Source organism: Argentina silus (genome assembly GCF_951799395.1).
Source record: "Argentina silus genome assembly, chromosome: 8".
Lineage (NCBI taxonomy): Eukaryota > Metazoa > Chordata > Actinopteri > Argentiniformes > Argentinidae > Argentina > Argentina silus.
Window position 1 is genome coordinate 1,530,249 of NC_139662.1, and position 25,790 is coordinate 1,556,038.

Here is a 25,790-nt window from a genome sequence, read left to right on the forward strand (position 1 = left end):
ATCCACGGCGGAAGATCGGTAGTGACTCTGCAGTCCTGACAGCGGGGGGAAGCTCATTCCACCAGCGGGGCGCCAGGACAGTGAAAAGCCGTGACCGAGTGGCGCGGCCGCTGCATCCACATAGAGGTGGCGGTGCCAGGCGGGCAGCTGAGGTGGAAGAGTGGAGTGATCGTGCAGGGGTTTGGGGTCTAACCATTGCTTGCGAGTAGGGAGGGGCTGTTCCCTTTGCCGCCCGGTAGGCAATCACCAGGGTCTTGAATCTGATGCAAGCTGCTACCGTGAGCCAGTGGAGGGTGCGGAGGAGGGGTGTGACATGGGAGAATTTGGGGAGGTTGAACACCAGACTGCTGCATAGTTCTGATGGCGGAGGCAGGGAGTCCAGCCAAGAGTGGGTTGCAGTAGTCAAGGCGGGAGATTACAAGTGTTTGGACCAAAAGTTGTGGTGCTGCTCTGCACATCTTAGCTTGTTATCATCTATTCAGTGTTGGTTGATAAATGTGTTTTGTGTAGCCACCTAAGCAACAGTGTGCTCAACTTCATGTTAACGGACAAGCCTCTGTCCAGGGCTAGCAGTGCAGGAGGCAGGTACCTGCTGAGCTTTTAAGCTACAGTATTCAGGTAGGCTTGAACCATCTATCGACCAGCTTGTCTTCATTTATTTGACTGGTGTTTGACTGTAATGTTTTATCACATGTAGTGACCGCTGAACCTGATGGTGACGGCGAGTATTGAGAAGCCAGGTTTTAAACCCAACAGCTCTCGGTACGTTTGTTAATACAGGTAGCCTAACTAAAAGACATTCTCTACTGATTATTGTGAACTGTGCAACTAATACCAATCTCTGGCCACAGGTTGTGTCCAGTGACTGCCACTGTTTTTCCCATGTTAGTTTCTTTGGTAGGGCAATTCAGTGTTTTGTTTGTACAAAGGGCCTTTTCTGTGCGGCTATTAGTTTGGTGCCAAACTTCGATTCTGCGCCGGTTATATCTGGCTTGCTAACCTGTCATGAGTTGATTTGCAGTGAGACAAATGAACGCTGTGTGATAGCCGTGATATTTGGTGTGTGATACAGTATTAAGTGTGTCTATCTAATCTTTACACAAGTGTGGTGTCATTTCAGGCACGTGTGCAAGTTAAGAGCTCACCAAACAATGCCATTCTAGGCCAATTCTAGACCTGCTCCGAAGGAATTGAGTTTGAGAGTGCTGCTTTTCAAACTATTGCTTTGGACTGAACACCTTCTTTGGACTTGTGTATGTTGCTGCCCTCCGGTGATGGTTTGTGCTCACTGCACTCTGTTTCTGCGACTTCACAGGCAGAGCATGATCTTGGGGTACACTGGCCGTCGCAAGCCTGGGCTGTCAGCTCAGCATCCACTAGCCACTCTGCATTGATGGTGGCAGCACTCAGCTGAAACAGATTCTCCTCTTCACCTGAAACACAAATGGCATACCATGTACTCATTTAGGTCACATGTTATTGTGATACATTATTCTCAAATGTTTTTGTAGTCCCCTCTCTGAAAGATGGGTATCCCTGAAACAGACACCCACTAACTGTCATTTGTATCTGAAACCACTGTTTATTCAGAAGTGAAATTTGACAACATATGAATGTAACTTTAAAGGGGCAATTTGGGATTGGTACATATTATATATATATTTTTTTTTTACTTTTAATTATATTTAGCCATTAATTCTTGAATAAGGAATCTAGGAATTTACTGTGCTGTAACAATCGCCTTAACTGATTGTTAAAATAGGGAATAAATAATAATAATAAATAAGGTTACAAAGTGCAAAATATAGCAGGCAATTGCTCAATACCCTTCCGAAAAGGACAATTTGTGTCGTACCCCTAATATAAAGTATTGGAGTGTAATGGACTTTTTTGTATCATTCCCTATCATGTTATCGTTGTAATTATTCCCTGTATTCTTTACGTATTAATTTATCTTTTTCTCCGTGTGGGATATCTCACCATAGGAAACGAAGTCGGTATGGGGAGGGGGCGCGCGCGCAGATAATGTTCTTTGTCCTTGACGCAAACGTCTGTTTTGAGAGCCAGCGCCAAGCTGGGACTTTGGAAGCCACCAGCCTCGCGTGTCTAGAGCCACATAATTTGCATAGCTCCCCCTTCATATGGTGGCTGAGCATACACCGCCTTCACATTCGTTTCTGTTAAGCAACGAGACATCATCACCATGCCCGAGCCAGCGAAGTCAGCGCCCAAGAAGGGCTCCAAGAAAGCCGTCACCAAGACCGCCGGCAAAGGCGGCAAGAAGCGCAGAAAGTCTAGGAAGGAGAGCTACGCCATCTACGTGTACAAGGTCCTGAAGCAGGTCCACCCCGACACCGGCATCTCCTCCAAGGCCATGGGAATCATGAATTCCTTCGTCAACGACATCTTCGAGCGCATCGCCGGCGAGTCGTCTCGCCTGGCTCACTACAACAAGCGTTCTACCATCACCTCCAGGGAGATCCAGACCGCCGTGCGTCTGCTGCTCCCCGGTGAGCTGGCCAAGCACGCCGTGTCCGAGGGCACCAAGGCAGTGACCAAGTACACCAGCTCCAAGTAAACAGCGTTTTGCGCCTGCTCTGCTAACCCCAAAGGCTCTTTTAAGAGCCACCCACGCTGTCAATGGAAGAGCAATTCCATGGAGTTGACCTCGGGCATGTTACAGTGGCGTAGATGTTGTGTAGTATCAATGTTTAATAACTCGGTATTTCAATTCAGTGATTCTCGTTGCATGAGCTCAACTTGCTGGAGATTTAGCAGGCCTTTGTTCTCCCCAATGTTTCATTTGATGGAGTCAGTAGTTGAACGACTCCCTCTGAATACAATGAGTAACTACACTATGTACACGCATGGCCAATTCTGTGGACCGCTTTAAGAGCCACATCGGGCGTGTTACATTGACACAATGTAACATCTACTCCAATGTTTAATAGATCGGTGTTACAATGTTAAGTGGTTCTAGTCGTCACATTGTCATGAACGCGGCCTGAACTTGCCGGATATTTAGCGCGCTTGTTCTTTCTCCCCTTTTGTGTCATTCCATAGTCTGTAGTTGTCTCTAATAAACGGCTCCCCTCTACGATGACATTAGGCTGGCAAAATCTGTGACAGGTATGCAGTGACAGTGGTCCAGTTTGATTGCTTTATTAGGCTTGTGTTTCTATTTAAAACCTATAACCTGTTTTATTCTGATTTCCGTGTTATTTTCTAATTTCCCGATTTTATTTGATCTCTTTCGATGTGAAGCGCATTGTAACTCTTTGGAAACTACATAAATAAAGTGTTTATTCGCGAGAGGATGATGCAACAGTAAGGCTACTTACAGCCTATCCTAGTAATATTAATCATCTTTAGGCTGCTGGTATTGGCGTCGTCTTCATCGCTTGGTCTATTTTCAAGAGGGACGACACAAGTCACAGGCACCAATCAAATATGTATCGTATGTCAGGATGAGAGATTACAATGTTGATAATATATGGCAATTGATTGTGGAGACTTCCTCGCAGTAGACCTGTCCTGTCAAAGATGAGGGGAAACCAGTATAGACTATTGACTTGCAGCCAACGTCAAACTAGTCAAACAATTCGATGCCTGTCTTTCTATCGCTCACTCCTCATCAAGAGCCTTAACACGATTCAGATGTGCTGCTCGACTCGGGAGCCTCCTCCCAATCAGGGGAGATGTGCCGCAATATCAACAGGACCGAGCCATGGACCGCCACCACCCCGGGCCACGAAGACCCACAGACACAGCGAGGAGCGACACCGACCCCATCCTGAAACACCACCTATGGACAAGCTCCCAGCTACGTCCCGGCGACTGTGTTTTACGCTCCGAAAATAGCTCCCATTTAAGACACCCCGCACCACATCGGGGGACCCTGAACCTTTTTACTCCCTCCCCAGACAACTTGGATACCTGCTGGTCGCAATCCCATGCACTTTTAAACACTTTAGGAGACACATTGCACAGGAAAACCGGTGCGCGACGCTCTCTCCGATGGTCGAACGGTGGGGTTTTGAGCGAGTCACAACAAAATACACGAGGCCTTCACGGCCCACATGACTTTATTCTGAACGGAGACAAATCTGCTCGCTGGCACATTCGCATTTGGACCTCAACTCGGCTCCACCGGTGACTTTTGTTCCGTTATTGGCGAGGAGAAAAACACAGGTGCCAGAGCATTTCGGTAGCTGAGAGGAGCCAAACAGGGAGGGTTGAGTCTGCATGGTTCTCACGTCGCGTTTAAGGATAGCCCCCTACTCCGGGTTGAGCTTTATTAGCACTTTATCACTCAGCCTCACGAGTGTGTATAACGGACCTAACGAGACTTATTACGCAGACATGGCAGAAGTCGCACCAGCCCCCGCCGCCGCCGCGCCGGTCAATGCACCCAAGAAGAAGGCAGCAGCCAGGCCCAAGAAAGCCGGCCCCAGCGTCGGCGATCTCATCGTCAAGGCCGTGTCCGCATCCAAGGAGAGGAGCGGCGTGTCCCTGGCCGCGCTCAAGAAGTCACTGGCGGCCGGTGGCTACGACGTGGAGAAGAACAACTCCCGCGTCAAGATCGCCGTCAAGAGCCTCGTCACCAAGGGCACCCTGGTCCAGACCAAGGGCACCGGTGCCTCCGGCTCCTTCAAGCTCAACAAAAAGGCCGTCCAGGCGGCCAAGAAGCCCGCGAAGAAAGCCGTCACCCTGAAACCCAAGAAGGCGACCCCCAAGAAGCCCAAGAAGGCAGTGGCAAAGAAGCCCGCCGCCACTAAGAAGTCTCCCAAGAAGGCAAGGAAGCCCGCCACAGCCGTTAAGAAAGCCACCAAGAGCCCAAAGAAGACCAAGCAAGCCGCAGTTGTCAAGAAGACTCCGGCCAAGAGCCCCAAAAAGGCCGCCAAGGCAGCGAAGCCCAAAGCAGCCAAGCCCAAAGCAGCCAAGCCCAAGGCAGCCAAGCCCAAAGCAGCCAAGCCCAAAGCAGCCAAGCCCAAGGCTGTCAAGGCAAAGAAAGCTGCCCCCAAGAAGAAGCAGACATTCGAAACAGTGTTTTTTTCGACACGTTGTACTACAAAACGGTTCTTTTAAGAGCCACCCACCTTTCCATAAAAAAGCGCATAGCCATCCATGTAGCCAGACAACTTTCTCAAACCAAGTTTATTTGTATGAAGTGCATTTCACACCGGTCTTAACCACTGTTCATACACACGGGAATAGTAACAGTTATACTTAAGATTGAAGTACGAGCAATGACAGAATTAATAATTAGGTCTGGCTTCTACGCACACACAGTGATATCCACAGAGAAATTGGGAGGTGATTTTTAAAGAAAATAAATACAGTGAGAGAATCCTTATGGACCAGAAGTTAGGGCAATATTGTCTATAGAGAGGGTTGTGTGTTCAAGCTATGAAATGCGCGGTATGAAAAATCTGATTGAGAGGAATACATGTGTGCATTCATGTACAGGTGTGTGGGTAAATTAGAGATGAAGATAGTATGACGAAGTGAAGTATTTGTTTTTTTGTTTCATATTTACTATGCCATGTCTGTTTTCATCTACAATTTCCACTCTTTCATTACTCTCGGGTCAAATTGACCCGAATATCGTATTAGGGACATACATGTGTTAGGGGGAGCAAGTGTACTCAATTAAAATGTGTTCTTTTCCATGTCCTTCACAGAAAATAAGCCACGGCCATGGAGTTTCAGGTTAAAAGAAAAATGATATAACGTTTTTTTTTTTCAATAAACATTTAAAACGGGTCATGTTGTAATTCAAACCTAACACATATAACAACTTACTTTAGATATATGGGGGACGATTTTGAATAGTCTGTCCGATTGGCGGACGCGTCTCCGCTTGCCGATTGGATGAGGTTACACACGCCGGGTGGCCAATGAGCGCCGATTGGGGCGAGCTATAACAACGACACTCAACATGATTGGTGTTATTTCAGAAACTCTTCTGAATCTGAACTATGTCTGGAAGAGGTAAAACCGGAGGCAAGGCCAGGGCCAAGGCAAAGACCCGTTCTTCCCGCGCTGGACTCCAGTTCCCAGTGGGCCGTGTACACAGACTTTTACGCAAGGGCAACTATGCCCAGCGTGTGGGCGCTGGCGCGCCGGTTTATCTGGCCGCCGTGCTCGAGTATCTGACTGCTGAGATCCTGGAGTTGGCCGGCAACGCCGCCCGCGACAACAAGAAGACTCGTATCATTCCCCGTCACCTCCAGTTGGCCGTCCGTAACGACGAGGAGCTGAACAAACTGCTGGGCGGTGTGACGATCGCTCAGGGTGGTGTGCTGCCCAATATCCAGGCAGTGCTGCTCCCCAAGAAGACCGAAAAGGCTGTCAAAGCCAAGTAAATTCTACAGCTTTATTACTCATCCCCAAAGGCTCTTTTAAGAGCCAAACACTTGTGTCTCCAAAAGTGCAATGCGTTCCTCCATCCCTCTTAAGCTGCGCTGACTGGGTTAAGGGTACCTCATGATGTAGACTACACATGAGGCAGAGAAAACGCAACAATACACAGCCATTTAGCCGCACGCATCATGAGGCCAATGCAGGTATGTTTCAGCATAACATTCAGTCCTCCATCCTTAGGGTTTCAAAACATTCTTCCATGTACTTGAAGTTAGCTTGGTTGATCATTTTTATAAGCAGCGCGAGACAGCTGTAGAAAGGGAGAGATCATCATTGACAAACTCCGTTTTTGTCAGTAACATTGTTTCAAATATAGATGTATCTCTTTGAAGCCAACTGTTTCAAAAATAAATTTGTTTTCAAGATTAGACTTAAACACAATTTAACTGTACCTTTTACAAAGGATATTGTGTGATGAAATTAATGGATGGTCTTTGGCATTAACCCGCATTTATTCATGTTCAGCCTCAAACGTGATGCCTCCGAGAACAGATTAACTATATTTGGGGGGCAAAAAAACAACAAAGAATGCGCGCCAGGGAGGCAGCTGCAGGGGTTTAGGGTTTGAATTTATAGCGGCAGGGGTGGACGGGGCTCGTGTACCTCATGAGGCAGAGAAAACGCAACAATACAGTTAGACACACTGCATTGTGCGGCTATGTTTCAGCATACCATTCAAAATATCATTCAGTCCTCCATCTTCATAAGGTTTTAAACATCATCCTTCCTCAAATTCTTCCATATAATTGAAGTTGGCTTGGTTGATCATTTATATAGATAGATAGATAGAAACTTTATTTATCCCAGGGGGAAATTCAGGTTCCAAGTAGTGGAACTACTAATTACTATATAAGCAGAGGCGGACAGCTATAGAAAGGGAGAGATCATCATTGACAAACTTTCCATTTTCGTCAGTAACATTCTTCCAAACATAGATGCATCTCTTCTCTGTTATGGCTTTGGCTTTCAAAAATAAATTTGTTTTAAAATAAACACAATTTAACTATACCTTTTACAAATGATATTGTGTAATCAAATGAATGGATGGTCTTTGGCATAAGCCCACATTTATTCATATTCAGCCTCAAACTTGATGCATCCGACAATAGATTAACTATAATTGGGGGGCAAACAAAGGATACGCGGCAGGTGTTTATGGTTAAATTTATGGCGGCAGGGGTGGACGGGGCTCGTGTCCAATGACAGCCGAATAAGGAGATGACAACGGGCCAACGAGCTTGTCGATAGTCGCCGCCCAATCGGAGCACGACGGTGCCGGCTTTATAAATTGCACATGATTGTCTGACTGTCTATACCCTTACTGTAAAAGAAGGAAGTTAGTGTTATGGCCAGAACCAAGCAAACCGCTCGCAAGTCCACTGGTGGCAAAGCTCCTAGGAAGCAGCTCGCCACCAAGGCTGCCCGTAAGAGCGCCCCTGCCACCGGCGGCGTGAAGAAGCCTCATCGTTACAGGCCCGGCACCGTGGCTCTGAGGGAGATCCGTCGTTACCAGAAATCCACCGAGCTGCTGATCCGCAAGTTGCCCTTCCAGCGCCTGGTGAGAGAAATCGCACAGGATTTCAAGACCGACTTGCGTTTCCAGAGCTCGGCTGTAATGGCCCTGCAGGAGGCTAGTGAGGCTTATCTGGTCGGTCTGTTCGAGGACACCAACCTGTGCGCCATCCACGCCAAGAGAGTGACCATCATGCCCAAAGACATCCAGCTGGCCCGTCGCATCCGTGGAGAGCGCGCCTAAGATGACCAGTGGCAGATTCCCAAAGGCTCTTTTAAGAGCCACTCCAGTATTTCCCTCAGAGGCGTGTTTCCATTTACTACCCGTATGGTCGATGAATCTTCATTGTAGGTTACACGACTTGACTCAATGACTTACCTACAGGGAGGCTGACCGTTGCTACCCAATAACCGAAATAAATGTAGTCCTATCCAAAATTGCGAAAGGCCATGATATTAAGGCATAATGGTGAGAGAACGCATAATTAGTAACAATCGAAATCATATTAATCGAACTTTACGCACAGCACTTGGACAGCACAGCAGTGTAGCGACGTGTTGATGTTAGCTGGCAGGGTATGTAGCTAGGCAGCTATTGCAAAATGTCAGTGACGTGCAGGGCGGAAAAGGAAACAGACCCTCCCTACTTGCAAGCAATGGTCAGCCCCCAAACCCCTGCCCGATCACTCCGCTCTTCCACCTCGGCTGGCCGCCTGGCACCGCCGCCTTTACGTGGATGCAGCAGCCGCACTACCCGGTCACGGCTTTTCACTGTCCTGGCGCCCCGCTGGTGGTATGAGTTTCCCACTGCTGTCAGGAGTCACTACCAATCTTCCGCTGTAGATTGAAGACCCATCTCTTCAGTCTACATCTTAACTGTCCCTCCTAAAGACCTCTTCACCCCCACTACCCCCTGTACACGTTTCTCTCCTGTTAATAATAAAGAAAAATGACTGCCAATGGCCACTGGTCTGAGCATTGATTACTTTATCTTTGACTGATGGATAGATTATTCACTTACTTAAATACATGTATTTGTTGTAAGTCACTTTGGATAAAGGCGCCTGCTAAATTCCATAAATGGAAATGTCAAATGGAAATGTAGCAAGCAGGTTAGCGCACGCGCAGTCCGTTCCCGTATCATTCAACATCTGCTTCAAAAGGCGGGGGGCTACACTGTCTTTTCGCGCATGTGTACATGATGATTGTTGAGTATGTGTCATTTCCTACGTACGTGCTTTTTGAATTCCACGACCCCCCTCACGCTTTCACTATACGTCACCATTTCTACATTTTTAGCGCGCTCAGTGGTGATCAAGATGGCTGGCACTTTCCGTCTTACAAACTTCACAAGGCTATCATTTGAAGAGAAGCGACAGCTTTTAAGTGATGGGAGGCCAACACCTGATCTTACAAATCTTCACCAAAGGAAGGGGCAGAGGATTGTGCGTAGTTTTTCCACCGAGTGGTACGCGAAGAAGGACTGGCTATCTGGCTGTGCAACCCAGGAAAGGCTGTTCTGTTATCCATGTTAGCTGTTCAGCACCAGCGACACTGTTTGGACGAAAGCTGGCTACTTCGACCTAAACAACCTGCCGTGTAAGCCAAGCATGAAAAATCGATTGGGCACATTCAGAGCCAGATTGCTCTGAAGACGTTTGGGGCTAGTTTCACACACGGTGGCGGTGACGGCCACTTGACGGCATTTTTCGGCCTGAACTGCCAAAAGCCAGAGCTGAGAGGACAAGGCCTTGCCAGCCATTAGTCTTGACCTGTTGGGCTTTGATGGGCAGTTGTTTGGCAGTGTGTAGGAAATGGATAGGAAGGTGAAGACGGCTGCTTCTTGTCTGCCGCAGATCCCCAGGCAGATCATAGTTCTGGACGTCACCCTCAAGCAAATCTTTGGTGAAATACTCCTGCTTCTCAACCAGGAGGCCTTTGTTGCGGGGACAATGAGTCTGAGGTCAGTGTTCTGACAAATGACATGATGATGATGTCAAACTTCTTGCCATGGGTCCAGGCGACAGAGGTTGAGGAACTAGCTAATGTCCTCCTCCGAGACTGTGACAAGTTGGCAGTCATCAGAAACGTCATTTCCGAGCTGGAGGAGATGGCCTACAGCAAGGGTGCACTAAAGAGAGCAGTGGGTGATGGGAGTGCTAACAGGAACATTGCCTGCCTGGTGGGCATCGCCATGGGGAAGCGTGTACCAGACAGCTACTCATCCAGCTCAGACGAGTGGCTGGTCACTCGTTTGGCAATGGAGCAGGTTAGAATCTTCTGAGTTAATAAGCAGTGAGAGAGATGCCCATGGCTGAAGAGTTGAGAATGCCACTGCTGCACTGTTGGCCACAGCTGAGGCTTACTTCAACACTTCCTTCAACACAACTGTTCTAAACTAGCTGGTCACAGCGCAGGTTGCCATTGACGATGACAGCACCACCACAGCTGTCCTGACAGAGGTGCTGCAGAAGGGGGAGGAAACACTCCTGGAAAAATACTGTTCATAAAGATAACATCATTCTGTTATGAAAATGTAATGTCAATGCTCTCTCCATTTTGGATGCATTGTCGTTGCATCAAAGTTGAATGTATGTAACAAATGTAACAAATTAGCCACAATTAAAATATCATTAACTTTGTCTACTACAGACAAATGTGTGTATGTGTTGTTGATCCTACTGTGACACTGCTCTGCTATGTCTGTTTACAGCCCACTGAGCTCATGGCTGTTGAATGCAGCAGTGTGGCAGCTGATGAATGCAGCGGTGAGTAACCTTTACTGTTCATATTTTACAATGGGGTAACACGTTATTATTGGTCTCATCATTGTGTCTAAACAGTTTAATGAATCATATAATAAATGGAGGAATAGTGAAATATCTGGTCCTTTCTCCTCAGAGTATGGAGCCGACCAGCTCAAACAGAAGAAGAAGAAGAAGAAGGGAGGAGTTTGGGGGTTCTTCAGACGTGTTTGGAAGATGATGAAGTGCTCCTCTGGCGTCTCAGAACAAGTCCACTGAGACAGACCCCTTCCCTACAACACACACACACACACAATAAACAAACTTTATTATGAATACAAAATGCATAATTAAAACTCAAATGCATCATTAAAACTTGTTTTTGTACATTTCTGGATGATATAAGCTCCTGTGAAAATCATGCTGAAATGATCAGAGAATTTACCATTTTTGCATCTGATCTAAAATGTTTGGGAAGCACCGAAATGACTGTACCACTGCATTACATACATTTTCTATTACACATTTCTGCATTTTGCAATAATAATGTACTGTAACACTACAATAATTTGAGCCAAACCAGAGGAGTGACTCACTTCCACCACTAGATGGCTTCACTGACATAGGAGCTAAAGGGGAGACATCACCTGTCAGTGACTGACTGAAGGCAAAGCAACATCATTTTCTGAAGAATCATTTTTAAAATTGTATTAATTAAGCATAATTTCTTATCCAGAGTGACTTGCAATAAATACATTAGCCCAGTATGTGACGCAACTGTACATCACAGCCATCGCAAGTACAACTGTCCATAAGAAAAGAAAAGTGCCAAAAGCAGTATTCAAGTATTAAATCTCTATTTTAATATCTTCTTTCACGTCCTCTGCCTTCCTCCTCTCCCCTAACTTTGGATTCATCACAATACTGCAGTATATATTGAGCATCATAGAAGTGTACTGTATTCCTCCTCATTTACTTCTGAAATAAACTGCAAACACAGGTTTTGTACTATCAATATGATATTGATAGTTAGGCCTATAAATGATCAGTAAAATAGCCTCTGTCAGTTGGTCTCCTTAGCACATTTTCTCAATGTCATAGAGCACTACTGGTAGAAACATATGTAAGTGTGGTTGAGATTTGCTATTCTGAAGCAACCAGTACTCAATCAAGATGCAAGGTGAGGTTTTTTCATATCAAGGGTTACCAAAAAAAAACATTTCATAAAGTGTGTCATTAAAAAGAGCATTAATACTGAGCCTACTGTGTAGAGATTAAATGTCCTCCACAGTCTGCCAGTATACCAGAAATGACTTTCAGACTGAGACGATATTAGAATAGAATGTCTCAATATTTTATGAATAAGGACCAGAGACATTTTTGACCACACATGATCAAAAGGTAATTCAAAGCTTCTCCTCTAGGCGGCACTGCATGCACCTCCACACTCCAGACAGCAACACATTTTCACACTTTTAACTTCAAATTGAATACATACAATTGGAATGCTTGTATGAACGTCGCAAAAAGATAAGTTTATGTGCAAAACAAAATGGTGGAAGTTCTGTGCACAGCCATGCAGCCTCTTGACACAAATAGCAAAGAGATATAGCACTCTTGAGTGACCACGACTGACCTCGGACACAAATCCCGATAGAGCGAACCTGATGAAATGGATGTGAAACACGTCATTCGTAAAAAAAAATTCTATATGAAATTAAAAATCAAGATTTGTGTCAAAAATTGGTCATGGTCATTCAAGTGTGCGATTTCTCTTACTATTTTGGGATAATAAGTGTATATGCATTCTGGTTCAAGGGGAAGTTTACCCGAAATAAATGTTCATGTGTATTTATGATCAATCCATAATGCTTACCATCATGAACAATCATCATTTTGCGTGCAGCTTCATCATAGCTATTGAAAAAGCGAGGTCTGTGTTTACTTCCTAAAAAAGTCTCATACCACGTTAAATACGTCAGACGAGAGATTTTGCACTCTGATCCTGCTCTACAATACCAGTGATTCCCAGAGAGCTGCAGGCGCTAGTAACAGAAGGACTTTGCAAGGGAGGGAAAGGGGAAAAATAGGTTGGAGACATAAATAAAATGTGGGAAATATTTGATGTTCCTTTTTATTTGTATGATTGAGAACTATTGAAAAAACTCACAAGATTCAATTAAGTATTTATGATATCTCTCTGATATTGATGATGGTGGCCAACTTTACCTGGGGGTCTCCGCTGTACAGGCTGGACATGACCTCTGACTCGATGCTCTCAAACTCCTCACACACCTCCGTGACCGCCTCCTCATCTTGAACGGTGGCATCATACGACAGGTCCTCAGCGAACAGGTACCCCGGCAGGTCCTGTTTATACCACTGATGCTCCCTGAGACACACACACACACACACACACACACACACACACACACACACACACACACACACACACACACACACACACACACACCTGACTGGTTGGTCACTCCTAGGGAAATTACATAAGTTCAGTATTTTATCTGTTTTTTTGCACACTAAAGGACAAAAGAATAACCTCAATTTGACAAAGTGCACTGTAATGTGAACTTCAACTCACAATGAGTCATAAAAGATAGTCAATCCTGGATCAACATTATCTCTACATCTAGAAACTCCAAATTGTAAACAGATGATCATATTGGATGTCCACAACTGATTTTACATCATTATATAATCTCCCGATTTTCCCAATCTATATCAATTCCATCATGATTCTGAATGGTGAAACATCACAACACTAGAAGGTTTGTGACATCACAATACTAGAATGTTTGAATCTAGAATGTTGAGGTTGATAAGCTCCAATGTTGACTTAGAATTCAGTTTTGGTAGCAACAACCCCAAAGCTAGACAAGCAATTCATTTCTGCAATATAAGATTCCAGTTTTTGTTAGCAAAATGAGCTTCTATTTCCAGCAAATTGACCCCTCTGAACCAGGGATAGGACAAGGAAAACAGCTTCCAGGACAACCATCAAATTCCATCAACAATGGTGAGTTTCAAACAGCATTTGCTTCTAAAGTAAGGTCATTGCCTAGGCTTCAATATTCCATGTTCAGAATGAGTTTAAGTGCTAAAACCATGTGTTTGTGTCTTTCAGATCAGCCAGAGTCTTGGGTTCAGCAGTTCTTATCAGGCCCTCTCATCGCGACAGCAGTGAATCTTCACGGGCAGACTCTGAGATATGTGGGCAATTTCAACCTGCAGATTGTGCAGCCCCCTAGACCACTGGTGGTACAGGAGGAAGAAGAGGAGGTCTCACCTCCACCGAGCCCTCTGTCTGATTCAAGGGAGGAAGACCAGCAGACACCTGAGACTGAGTACACTGTTTCTACAGTAAGTACCTCTTATTTTATATCACAGCAAGATGTTTCGACTGAATATTACACTATCCTCCCAATTGCCTTATTTCATAATATGTTCATTTTCTTTTCTTTTTTTGTCATTCATATTTTTTATAATATGTTCATCTTCTACAGCCTTCCTCTTCTGGATCTTCCCCGCCAGTGCAGGTGATCACTTCCCTGTTTTTCCCTGAGGAAAAAAGGCGGTCACCCCAGCCTCAGTTTACTGCTTCAGTGAGTACCTCTCTCTTTACCAGACTCTCAATACTGTTAAGTAAGAGTGAAATAGAAATAAGATGGTTAATCCGCAAGTGGGTTGACAACATTTACCATCGTAACAGTCGTCCAAAACTTAAGTGCCTCTCTTTTTATCTCCTAGCAAGATCTTTAGACTATACGGTCTGTACTATATCATACAGTCAGTGTACATCTTAATTATTTTCTTATTCTATAATTATTCTTATTCTATTTTTTTTCTACAGCCTTCCTCTTCTCGATCTTGCTCTCCAGAGCAAGCGGCTTCCCCTCGCTATGCTGGTGCAGCCAACATGCCCGCTGCCCCAGTGCTGCCCCCTGGAGCAATCGCAGTGGAGGAACTCAGACATGTGGGGACATTCAACTACCCTCAGCCTCCCACTATGGTGGGGTACCCCCCCACTGGACCATGTCCACCCCAGATGCTCCCTGCTGCAGAGGGGAGAGGATGGTGGACCCCCCAGCCTCAGTTCACGGCTTCAGTGAGTATCTCTCTATCTATCAAACTCTCATCACAGTTAAAAAACACTTTCAATTAATTGCTAATTTTGTGTGAAATTGTGCACTATTTGACAAATAATTGCCAGAAACAAGTCAGATTATCTGCATGTGGGATGAGTGAATTTAACATGGTAAAGGTTCACCAAAACATATCCTAACTTCATTTTCTACAGCCTGGGACAATTGCAGTGGAGGATCTCAGATACATGAGGACATTCAACCACTCTCAGCCTCCCACCATGGTGGGGTACCCACCCACTGCACCATGCCCACCCCAGATGCTCCCTGCTGCAGAGGGGAGAGGATGGTGGACCCCCCAGCCTCAGTTCACGGCTCCAGTGAGTACCTCTCTATCTACCAAACTATCATCACAGTTAAAAAACACTTTTAATTCATAGTCAATTTGTGTGAAATGTTGTACCATTTGAGAAATGATTGCCAGAAACAAGTCAGATTGTATGCATGTGAGATGATTGAATATAACATGGTAAAAGTTCTACAAAATATAACCTGACCATCCTCAGTCTCCTATCATGGTGGGGAACCACCCCACTGGACCATGCCCACCCCAGGTGCTCCCTGGTGTAGTGAGTAGCTCTCTATCTACTAAACTCTCATCACAGTCATAACAGTTTAAAGAAATTGTGAAATTGTGCACCATTTAAAAAATGTTTGCCAGAAACAAGTCAGATTATCTTTTTTCTACAGCCTTCCATTCCTTGCCTTCGGACTCCGGTACAGGCTGACACGCTCAGTTTCCAACAGTTGGACTACATAGAGCAGTGCCAAGAGAACTTGTTCAACCAGGTCATCTCCATCGAACAGAACCACCTCTCACAGCTACAGTCCAACAGCGACCTGTCTGAGGAGGAGAACGGGAGGCGGTACTGCTTCCACACAGAGCGGGAGGACTACGCTAAGTGGGTCCGCTCCTTGGAGCGTGAGGTCTACGAGCAGAGAGTGAAAAAGCTGAGGAAGAGAAAGACCTGGACAGAGAGCAGAGAGAAAGAGGTGGTGGAGCCTTCACAAAAGAGGCAGCGTGAAGAGGTGGTGGAGCCTCCACAAAAGAGGCAGTGTGTGAGCCCCGACCTGCAGTGGCTCTTCACAGAGGGGGAGGCCTTTCCGGGGATTCTGGACTTGGCTGCATTGATGGGCTTGAGTGACAGCTCAACTTCTTACTGACTAAATGGACTGTGCGCATGTGTTTACTCAATACTTAATCATTTTGTTTAAGTAGTAGTAGTAATACAAAAGTAATAACAGGATAAGATAGATAAGCATATTAATAAATAAGATAACCATATTAATAAATCATAATTATGCTTTAGAGAAATTGTGATGAGTCTTGTTTTCGTTGAGATCTTTTCATGGGAAGTTAATCAAACAATGTTGATCCAGTTAATTCAGTGTGTGTGTGTGTGTTTGTGTGTGTGTGAGAGAGAGAGAGAGAGAGAGAGAGAGAGAGATGGAGAGAGAGAGAGAGAGAGAGGGGGGGGGGGGAGAGAGAGAAAGAGAGAGTAAGAGTATGTGGAGGAGGTCAGGCGGTCAATTACAGTACAGTACAGGTGGTCAGGCGGTCAACTACAGTAGAGGAGGTCAAACATTGAGGCCCAAAATGACTACTAAGCTTTCATACATGGTTATGCATTATGCATATGTCATGTCTGTGTCTAACATGTGACTAGTTCATTTGTTCTTTAAAATAATTCATACATAGTTATTTAAAAAAAAAAGATTCATTAAAAGTCTGCTATGATAATGAAATGAAGAATGCAAATGGAGTGAGTGGAATGGATATCTCTAAAGGATATCTCTAAAGAACAAATAAACGAGTCACCTGTTAGACCGTAATTTACTTTGGCTTCAACTTCAATAACTTTAGGAAATGTGTTTGCTGCTTATCAGCTATGTGATGAGGGGTTACATGGTTATAGATAGTTAGAGGGTTTTTTAAATGTAGGTGCCTGATGTCTTTGATCATGGCTCTCTTCAGCGGGTCAACCTGCATCATGAGCATGAGAAGAGAGGCCACAGGGAGTCAGGTACTCTGGGATGTAGAACACCCCTCCTCTGGTCTTCTTAAACAGAGAAGGGACATGCTCATCATCAAAGGGTAGAGTAGCACACAGCAACGCATACAGGATCACTCCACAGCTCCATAGATCCACCTCGGGGCCGCATATAGCCTGGAGCAGGGGAGAGAGGGAGTTACACACACACACACACACACACACACACACACACACGTACATACAAACAAACACATATGCACACACACACACACACACACACACACACACACACACACACACACACACTATGATGACCTCGGGGGGTTAGGGTTAATATGTGTTAGAGTATTTAATTTAAAGAGTTTCATTGCAAAACGCTACATCCATCATTTTCAGAAATGTGCTTCATCTTCTACAACATTATTGTTGAAATCAAATCCCATTGTGATACATTTGGGGACAGTAGCTATGTTCAGTTATTTGCTGACATAATAATCACATTCTTGAAGTAATCAATGTTTACCATTTACATTTTGAATGATAAATGTAACCAGAAAATTGTTCATGCTTTTCTAGTGTTTTGGAATGAACCTGCTCGTGTGTTGATGTTGTTGACCTGCGGGTCAGGGTGAGGTCTCTAGTACTCAGCGGTATCTTCATACTGATTGGCTAACCCAGCCTCTAAGATCCACACAAACAGACTGTCAGACTGCAAACAGACTGCCCTCAACACAGGGAAAGGCTAAACACCAGTTGCTCCTCCCCCCCCCCCTCTCTATCTCTCTCTCTTACTTAAAGGGGCAATCTAGGAGTCAAACAACAACAACAAAAACAAAGTGGACACCCCGCCACAGGTGAGGGATGGGGCTGGAGAAATGTAACCACTCTCAATTTCAGGTGAAAATATTATAATTTAATGCAAATTAATTTATAACTTTATATAATGTGTTTTTTCTGGACTTCTTTGTTGATATTCTGTCTCTATTTGTTAAAATAAAAGTACCATAAAAATTATAGACCGCTCATTTCTTTGTAATCGGGCAAACTAACAAAATCAGCAGGGGATCAAATAATTATTTCCCCCACTGTATAGGTCGGATAAAAGTAACAAAGTCTCTGATAACATTGTTTCTGCTGCCCCTCTGTGGACATTAGATGGTGTACTTTATAGGGCTCAAAAACAAAAGTATAGGTTTGTAGATACTGAAATCACATTTGCAGTCATCAGTCAGATATAACACTATCATGCTTGATCCTTCTTTGAAAGTGTGATTTAGATCTGGACAGGGCTTGATCTGTGTCAGTATTACATGTATGATGTTTGAAGTTAGCTGTTATCCTTACACAATAATTGTCATAAAATCTGTATAATGTGGGTCTGAGTTCAAGACCAGTTGCATGGTAGAAAACTACAAACTTAAAGGCAAATCAAGTGTGCTAACACAACTTCAATGGTATTTTTTTCTTTATTATTTTTACTTGTAAGAGTGCTGGTGCAGCCAGCGCAAAACAAAAAGAGTGCACAGTGAAGGAATGAGCATCAATACATATTTGTTTCTTCTTATTGTTTTCTCCTTGTAAGAGTGCTTGTGGCAAGTTGGCAAGCTAACTTGTCTTCCTTTACCGGGTAGTAAGTAGACTGGCTTATGGACTGGCGTAGATATAAAACCCAGTTAGCTTGCTAGGGAGGGCCAGCACAAAAACCCTTGCTTTCATGGTGGTACTGATAGATGGTTGTCTAAATATTACTGGCACACATTGGAAAAAATAAATGTTATCACAAATAATTCAAATTTAGGGGGGAAAAAAATTCTATAGAATAATAGTCAACTTTACAAATTCATCCCAAAAGTGTCATGCAGTGTGTGCGGCTGCAAATTAGAAATGTGTCCCACACTGCTGCCATCCTCTGTGGCTGTATCTCAGTCTTACGGCACAAAGGCCTTCTTCAGCCTCCCCAGAAGGCCCCTAAAACCTCTTTTTCTGACCGGTGATTCCCCATACGCTTTTCTACGGTTATCCAATTCCTTCTGCATCTCCAACTCCCTCCTCTTTGCTATCTCCACTTCCATTTTGGCCTCCTTTTCCTTATCTTTCAGTTTCTGCCTCCTCTCATTCAACATTGCCTCTTTTTGTTTCTTCTCGTGTTTGTACTCATCCATCATTTGTTTTCTCTCCCTCTCAAATTTGTCTTTCTGGTCCTGTAATATAGTTTTCCTGCAAGCTTTCTCTCTTTGCATCTCCTGCTCTCTCCTCCTTTTCTCTGCTTTTTCCTCTGCCTTCTTCTCCTGTGCCTCTATTTTTTCTCTCTCTTTGTTCATCTTTTTCTGTGTCTCACAGAGCTTTTTTTCTATCTTCTCTTTCTCCATCCTCTCCTTTTTTCCCAACTTTTGCTGCTGCTTTCTCTCTTCTTTCTCATGCTTTTCTCTCCATTTCTCGTCTTTTTTGAACATCTTTTCCCAAGACTCTCTTTTGGCTTTCTCCTTCTTTTCTCTCACCATCCTTTCTTTCATTTCTTTCTTCTCCTGTGCCTTTTCTGCTCTCTCCTCTTTTTCAATTTTCTTCACCATCTCCTGTTTTGTTTTTGCCATCTTTTCCAGAGCCCTCAGCTTCTGTTGGTTGGACAAGCCAGACAGCTCATCTTTCTCTGCACCAGCACTGTCCTGCATGCAGTTTTTTTCCTTCTGCCTCTCATCCTTCCTCACATTCTCTTCATCACTGTCATCCGCAATGAAGTAATCACTCTCTCTTTTCTCCTCTCTTCTGCATGGCCTACCCTCCCTACGTTCCTCCCCCTCTTCCTCCTCCTCTTCCTCTCCTCTAATCCCTCTCTCTTCCTTACATCTTCCCCTATGCTCTCTTCTTCCCTCCTCCTCTTCCTTTTCTTCATCCTCCTCTCCTCTAAATGCTCTCTCAGCTCTCTCAATGTCCTCCTCTGTCATCCATGGGTTCCTCCTATACTCCCTTCTTCTCTCCTGCTCCTCCATCTTCATCCGAGCCTCCTCTCTCGCCAGATACTCATATGTTTTTTTCATTCTCTCTGCTCTCTCTGCTCTCGCCTCCTTTGAGAAATACCTCTCCTAGCAAAGCGAGATTAAAGGTATGTCATACATAGTGCAGGCAAATGGATCTTGCTGAAGGTACAAAATTCAGTGTTACACCATATCAGTTTTACATGCATTCTATAATTTGAGCCATTGTTTTATCACTACAGAATAGAACAATCAGCAATAACAACCCAATTCAGCATGCAAGGACTTTTTCGTCCAGCAACCAGACCTGGGCAAAATACTTATTTTAAATGATCTTTGTCTTGCCAAATGCAAGAGGCATTTGCACTGCTGATGTGAATCCATATATTCCCTTGTGCCTGACAAGTTAAATCAAGCATAATCAAAAGCTATACCTTGAAGGTGATTCCTTCAAGGAGTAAATATACAAGGCCATTCATCCCAAAATACTCACCCTCTCTTCTTCCATAGCCTGAAGACACTCTTGCTCTTCTGCAGTCAACTGCAGCTCATCTGGGACTTGCTTAATACGGGTTGGCTCTATAGAACTTGACAGCGCTTCCTTGACTAAATTATCGAATAAGATGTGCTGTGGTGAACGCTGGGTCTCAACACTCTCATTCGAACTGTCATCATCCGTGGGTGAACTCCTCCCCTCTGAGGATGAAGCCGTCCCACTCCTGGAGTCATCCGAGGTCAGCACCCCTGGTAGGTCCAGAGTTGGAGGAGCCATTGTCGACAATGGCGGCAGTTGCGCCTGGGCTTGCGGCAATGGTGGAGAGATCCGCGGGCAAGGGGGGGACGTAGCATGGGCCAATGAGAGGAGAAGTGGGTAAGGGGGCACTGAGTTGGCGGGGGGGTGCTGCCCCGGCTCGGCCCAGGGGGTGGTGCAGCTGCGTGTGACCAGAGGGAGAGGGCAGGCAAGGCGCTTGGCACGGGTGTGCCTGGGCAGATCTGACTGGGTATTGTTGGAGATGGAGCCTGGATTGAATATACCACCTCTGCCCTGAGGTAGGATGGGTAGGGTTGGGGAGATGGGGCGCAGGATGGAGGAGGCGGAGCGCTGCCTGATCATGCCTCTCTGTGTAGACATGGAGCAGGCAGTCAGTATAGTAGAGGTTGGAGATAGATGGTAAAGAGGCAGAGGATATCTAAGTTCACAAAATATGTGAACCTAACCCTATCCCTACCCACACAGATACTGTAAATCAACTGGGATAAGATTCTCTAAAGCAATGTCTTAATCCTATCATGTTGGAACACTAGACCATACCCACATCCCTTTAGTCTCAGTTCAAATAATACAAAAAAATGTTCTGCACTCACTAACTGCCAAAGAATTCCGTAACACTCACCACCTAGAGTGCCAAGTGTTTTATGTGGTATTTACCTAGCAACAAGAGATAATTGCGTAGTCTTACCTCCTCCAGCATGGACCTAAGGGTCTTCAGCTCCTTCCAGATTGCCTCGTTCTCCCTCCCTCTCTCCTCCTGGATCTTCTCCACGTTCTCCCACACGTTCTCGTGCTTCTTGAGCACCACAGTCAGGTTATTGTTGAAGCCTTTCCTCCAGGTGGACGACCGGTCCAGACCCATGACGAAGGCTCTCTTCATCTTCTCCAGGCCCTGCCGTATTTCTCTGTCGAAGCTGGTCTCAGGGATCGGCTCAACCACTACCAGCTTTCCCGCCAGCTTCCTCTGGATTTTGTCCTGAAGGGCAGGGGCAGGGAGGAGGAGGGACATACAGTTTTGACTCACTGTTGCAATGATGCGATCAATGATTGATAATTGAGTGGAACTTACACGTCGACGCTGGCAAGCTGTGGAGTTCACATTCGCCCCATTTTCTACCTGTATAAGAAGCCATAATGAGCAAAAACATAATTGCACATTATTAGGGCCAGGAGTTTTTCTTGACCATATGACCTGAGCAGAGAAAAATCCAGGCCCCACTTTTAACTGTTAGGAGACAAGAGGCCTCTTCTATGCTTTTCATGTCAATTTCCTGGACTAGGCCACTTAATAATAATTCTTGACTGCATTTTACTTCTTAGAGTTTAGATAAAAACAGACACTCACTTGAGGGTGAACTTTTCCCGGTTCACAGTCACTCCTCATCTCTTCTGCTCAATCAGATTCTAGAAAAACGTTTGATTCAAAAAAGCATTTTTTTTTAATTTGCAGAATGAAGTGACAAAGTGACAGAATTTCAGCATTACACACCCTCTATGACATCACAGTTATTGTGATGCAATGATTACCATTGGCAACCAGACCCCTGACACACGTTTGCTACCATAGAAAATGACTGCCTGGTGCTAATAATGTTACTAGTAAGTACTTAGTAGCACCTGTGAGGTGATTAAAATAGGCGATTAAAATAAAGTAATAATATTGTCTAATTGGCATATGGTCACTAGAATCTATTTTCTGTGCTGTACTACAACAATCTAACCACAATCCACAACAACTCCTCAACTCCAACTCTCAATATCATTGACGATTGTGGTCCACTCTTGTTGCATTTGTTTGTTTATTATTGTTTTGTTGGCGCTGTAATGGCGACAGGTGCTGTGGATATTGCTGACACTTGTAGTCTACTAATCCCTCACAGGAAAAATAAAGTTATTGTATTGCATTGTAATATAATCTGAATTGTGAGAAATCACAGTCTGTCCACCAGACCTTTCGCGCATTTGGGCGGATGTGTTTGGGAACGAGACTAGGTCAAAACGCACATCCTTTACTTGGGCGCAGGGCCGAGAAATGTCAGTATCGAATGAATCCAGCCCGCACACTCAAATGCTACAGCATGTACCTTTATGAAACAAACGTTTCAACTGTTTGCTTCATAAAGGTACGTGGTGGAGCATTTGAGTGTTCGGGCTCGATTCATCTTATCATTCACGATGTGCATCCGTTGATTCTTAAAGAATATTACTTGTAAATGCCTAATGAGCTTAGTACGACTGTCTTACCTAATCATAACCCAAAATATAAGGTTGTTTTACTTAATTGTTTGTTCACAATGTATTTGGAACATTACATACGTCTAAAAATACTGTAGCGGGGCTATTATCGTTCTTTTGTTTAGGCTACTGGCTGCTGCTGTGTTCCCATCACGTCTTGCAGTGTGAATGTTCGGGGCAATACCGTAGCCTTGAGTGTTGTTGGTTTTAGTGGCCTAATGTTAGTTTTGTTGGTTAAGTGAAGTGTGTTGTGTACTGTTGTATAAATTACAATAAACTCACGAAAAGCTATTAGGCCCCTGCTTCTCACGATCGCCACAATACCATTTCAATTTCATAGACTGTTAGTCCTTGCATTCAGAGCTCTATGAATTGAGAGCGGTCACATTTCCATGTGTGTGGCAAGCTTTTTGGCTGAAAAACTAATTAAAATCTAAAATTCAACTCTTAGGGTCTGTTCCCTGATCAGAATCAAGAATTCAGTTCTCATGAAAAGTTACTCACCACCCTTGCAGATTCAGAATAGCGTCCAGTTCTCAGAGGTGGCTAGAGTAACCTGCATTTGAATGCATTTCATAATGGGGATTTCGAAAATGCTACTGTGTTTGTAATTTGGAATACACTGATGTCACAAACCCTCATTGTGACATCGTTGTACATGCAGGGATCAACTCTGCATTGATACTGCTCCCTTTCTCCTATGATAATGATTGAATTTATGAATTCATTAATGAATTTATCTGTATACAGTATACATTTCAAGATTCAAGATTCAAAGTGTTTATTATCATATGCACAGTAGAAAACATGTTTCCCTGTACAATGAAATTCTTCCTTTGCTGTCCGCAGAATGCCAACCAATGTAAAATGTACAATACTAAATAATATACAATATATACTAAACAAAATGTACAAGATAACAAAATTTAAGGCAGCATGTGATAATAAAAAAGCAACAATAATAATAATAAAACAGTGCAAATGTAGCAGTGCAATTATTTGTTTAATATATTTACATACAATTAGGAATAGGAATACATTGACCTTCTGGGTTAGATCACTGGTAAATTGATTGCCTTAAAATATCAGGTCTCGTCTAAATCATGAAACATCTCATCTCACATGACCTTTTAGGCACTTCTGTTGGTGGAGTTAAGCTATCTCTAAACCCTGATATACACTTACCATTCAAATTATTTGCCAAACAAATACAATCTGTAAATATTTTAATTTATTGCCGCATTCCACATCATACCAGACAGTGTGCCTAACATTCATTCATCAACAAATCCCAACATCAGAATTCTTTTCATCCTGATTAGCAATACTGTAACTGTTATCCATGAGATAAAGTACTCATACCTTGCAAATCGAAGTAATGATTTCAGTATCATTCTTATGTAGCGGGTAGCTTTAGGACCCAGGAGCTTTTAGGCAGCCCACTGTGAACGTGCAACTCCGTTATCAGGCCCGCGATAATTCAAGGTAGCGTTTGATAACGGGCTTGTACTATGCTAGCAGTGCAGGAGGCGGTTGTTGCTGCTGAGTGTTCCATCTAATGTTTCAGGCGTTATACCAGTGCTACTCAGATAGGCTTGCAACAATCTGTAAGTCTTATCTCAGCTTGTCGTCATCTATTCAGTGTTGGTTGACTAATGTGTTTTTGTGTAGCGACCTAAGCAACAGTGTGCTCAACTTCATGTTGACGGGCAAGCGTCTGTCCAGGGCTAGCAGTGCAGGAGGCAGGTACCTGCTGAGCATTTAAACTACAGTATTCAGGTAGGCTTGCAACCATCTGTCGACCAGCTTGTCTTCATTTATTTGACTGGTGTTTGACTGTAATGTTTCATCACATGTAGTGACCGCTGAACCTGATGGTGACGGCGAGTGTTGAGAAGCCAGGTTTTAAACCCAACAGCTCTCGGTACGTTTGTTAATACAGGTAGCCTAACTAAAAGACATTGTCTACTGATTATTGTGAACTGTGCAACTAATACCAATCTCTGGCCACAGGTTGTGTCCAGCGACTGCCACTGTTTGTCCCATGTTAGTTTCTTTGGTAGGGCAATTCAGTGTTTTGTTTGTACAAAGGGCCTTTTCTGTGCGGCTATTAGTTTGGTGCCGAACTTCGATTCTGCGCCGGTTATGTCTGGCTTGTTAACCTGTCATGAGTTGATTTGCAGTGAGACAAATGAACGCTGTGTGATAGCCGTGATATTTGGTGTGTGATACAGTATTAAGTGTGTCTATCTAATCTTTACACAAGTGTGGTGTCATTTCAGGCACGTGTGCAAGTTAAGAGCTCACCAAACCATGCCATTCTTGGCCAAGGCCCCAATTCTATACAGGCCCAGTCACTCCCCGCCCCTGCCCTTAGTGTTTATTATTTTTCTTGTTAAGCTGTTTTTATATGGACATGTAAATTATTAGTGAAGCTGCTACTAGGATATCCATTTGTATGCCTATTAATATTGTACTTGAATAAACTTTATATCTATTTTTTTGATACCACTGCCTCTGCTGGAGTTCATTGAATTGAACAGGACGTGTGTAGGGAACCCAGCCTTAAGTATAGTGCGCCCACTAGAGGGTCTCTCACCCCTATACGTGAGAGTGGCGTTGTCGAAACAACTTTCTGAAACCAGTAATGTTATGAGTACCACCACGCCACACTTAAATAAAAACTTTTCATTTTGCTACAGTAATCTCCCTTCTCATGTTTTCTCTTCCCTTTCCATTCGTCTTTGGCTGGAATTAGAGAAATACTACTCAAACAAAACCAAAAAAGGAGCCCAAGATGTACTGTATGATCAGTGTGAAAAGCCAGACCTCATTCGCATCAGCATAGAAAGAGTCTAGACAGCCTGTCTCTTAATAGGAAACTATTTGCACCAATGTTCTATCAAACACATTCATAATCAACCACAAGCCTGAACCCATGTTTGCAGTTCACACACATACACACTCTATTGCAG

At 44.2% G+C, this 25,790-nt stretch overlaps 4 protein-coding genes across 4 annotated transcripts; all 4 read left to right on the forward strand.

Moving 5' to 3' along the window:
• Positions 1–2,196: 2,196 nt before the first annotated feature.
• On the forward strand, positions 2,197–2,578 carry LOC310808603 (histone H2B; the record flags this gene model as incomplete). The annotated part of the gene is made up of 1 exon (XM_083675589.1): positions 2,197–2,578. Exon 1 carries the CDS (start codon positions 2,204–2,206, stop codon positions 2,576–2,578), a length of 375 nt encoding a protein of 124 aa, XP_083531715.1. The 5' UTR covers positions 2,197–2,203.
• A 1,784-nt stretch (positions 2,579–4,362) lies between these two features.
• On the forward strand, positions 4,363–5,088 carry LOC310808837 (histone H1.4-like; the record flags this gene model as incomplete). The annotated part of the gene is made up of 1 exon (XM_083675935.1): positions 4,363–5,088. The coding sequence occupies one exon, from the start codon at positions 4,363–4,365 to the stop codon at positions 5,086–5,088; it is 726 nt and encodes a 241-aa protein (XP_083532061.1).
• An 893-nt stretch (positions 5,089–5,981) lies between these two features.
• LOC310808643 (histone H2A) lies at positions 5,982–6,368 on the forward strand (the record flags this gene model as incomplete). The annotated part of the gene is made up of 1 exon (XM_083675663.1): positions 5,982–6,368. The coding sequence occupies one exon, from the start codon at positions 5,982–5,984 to the stop codon at positions 6,366–6,368; it is 387 nt and encodes a 128-aa protein (XP_083531789.1).
• Positions 6,369–7,756: 1,388 nt separating this feature from the next.
• LOC310808447 (histone H3.2) lies at positions 7,757–8,182 on the forward strand (the record flags this gene model as incomplete). The annotated part of the gene is made up of 1 exon (XM_083675352.1): positions 7,757–8,182. Exon 1 carries the CDS (start codon positions 7,772–7,774, stop codon positions 8,180–8,182), a length of 411 nt encoding a protein of 136 aa, XP_083531478.1. The 5' UTR covers positions 7,757–7,771.
• Between the last annotated feature and the right edge of the window lie 17,608 nt (positions 8,183–25,790).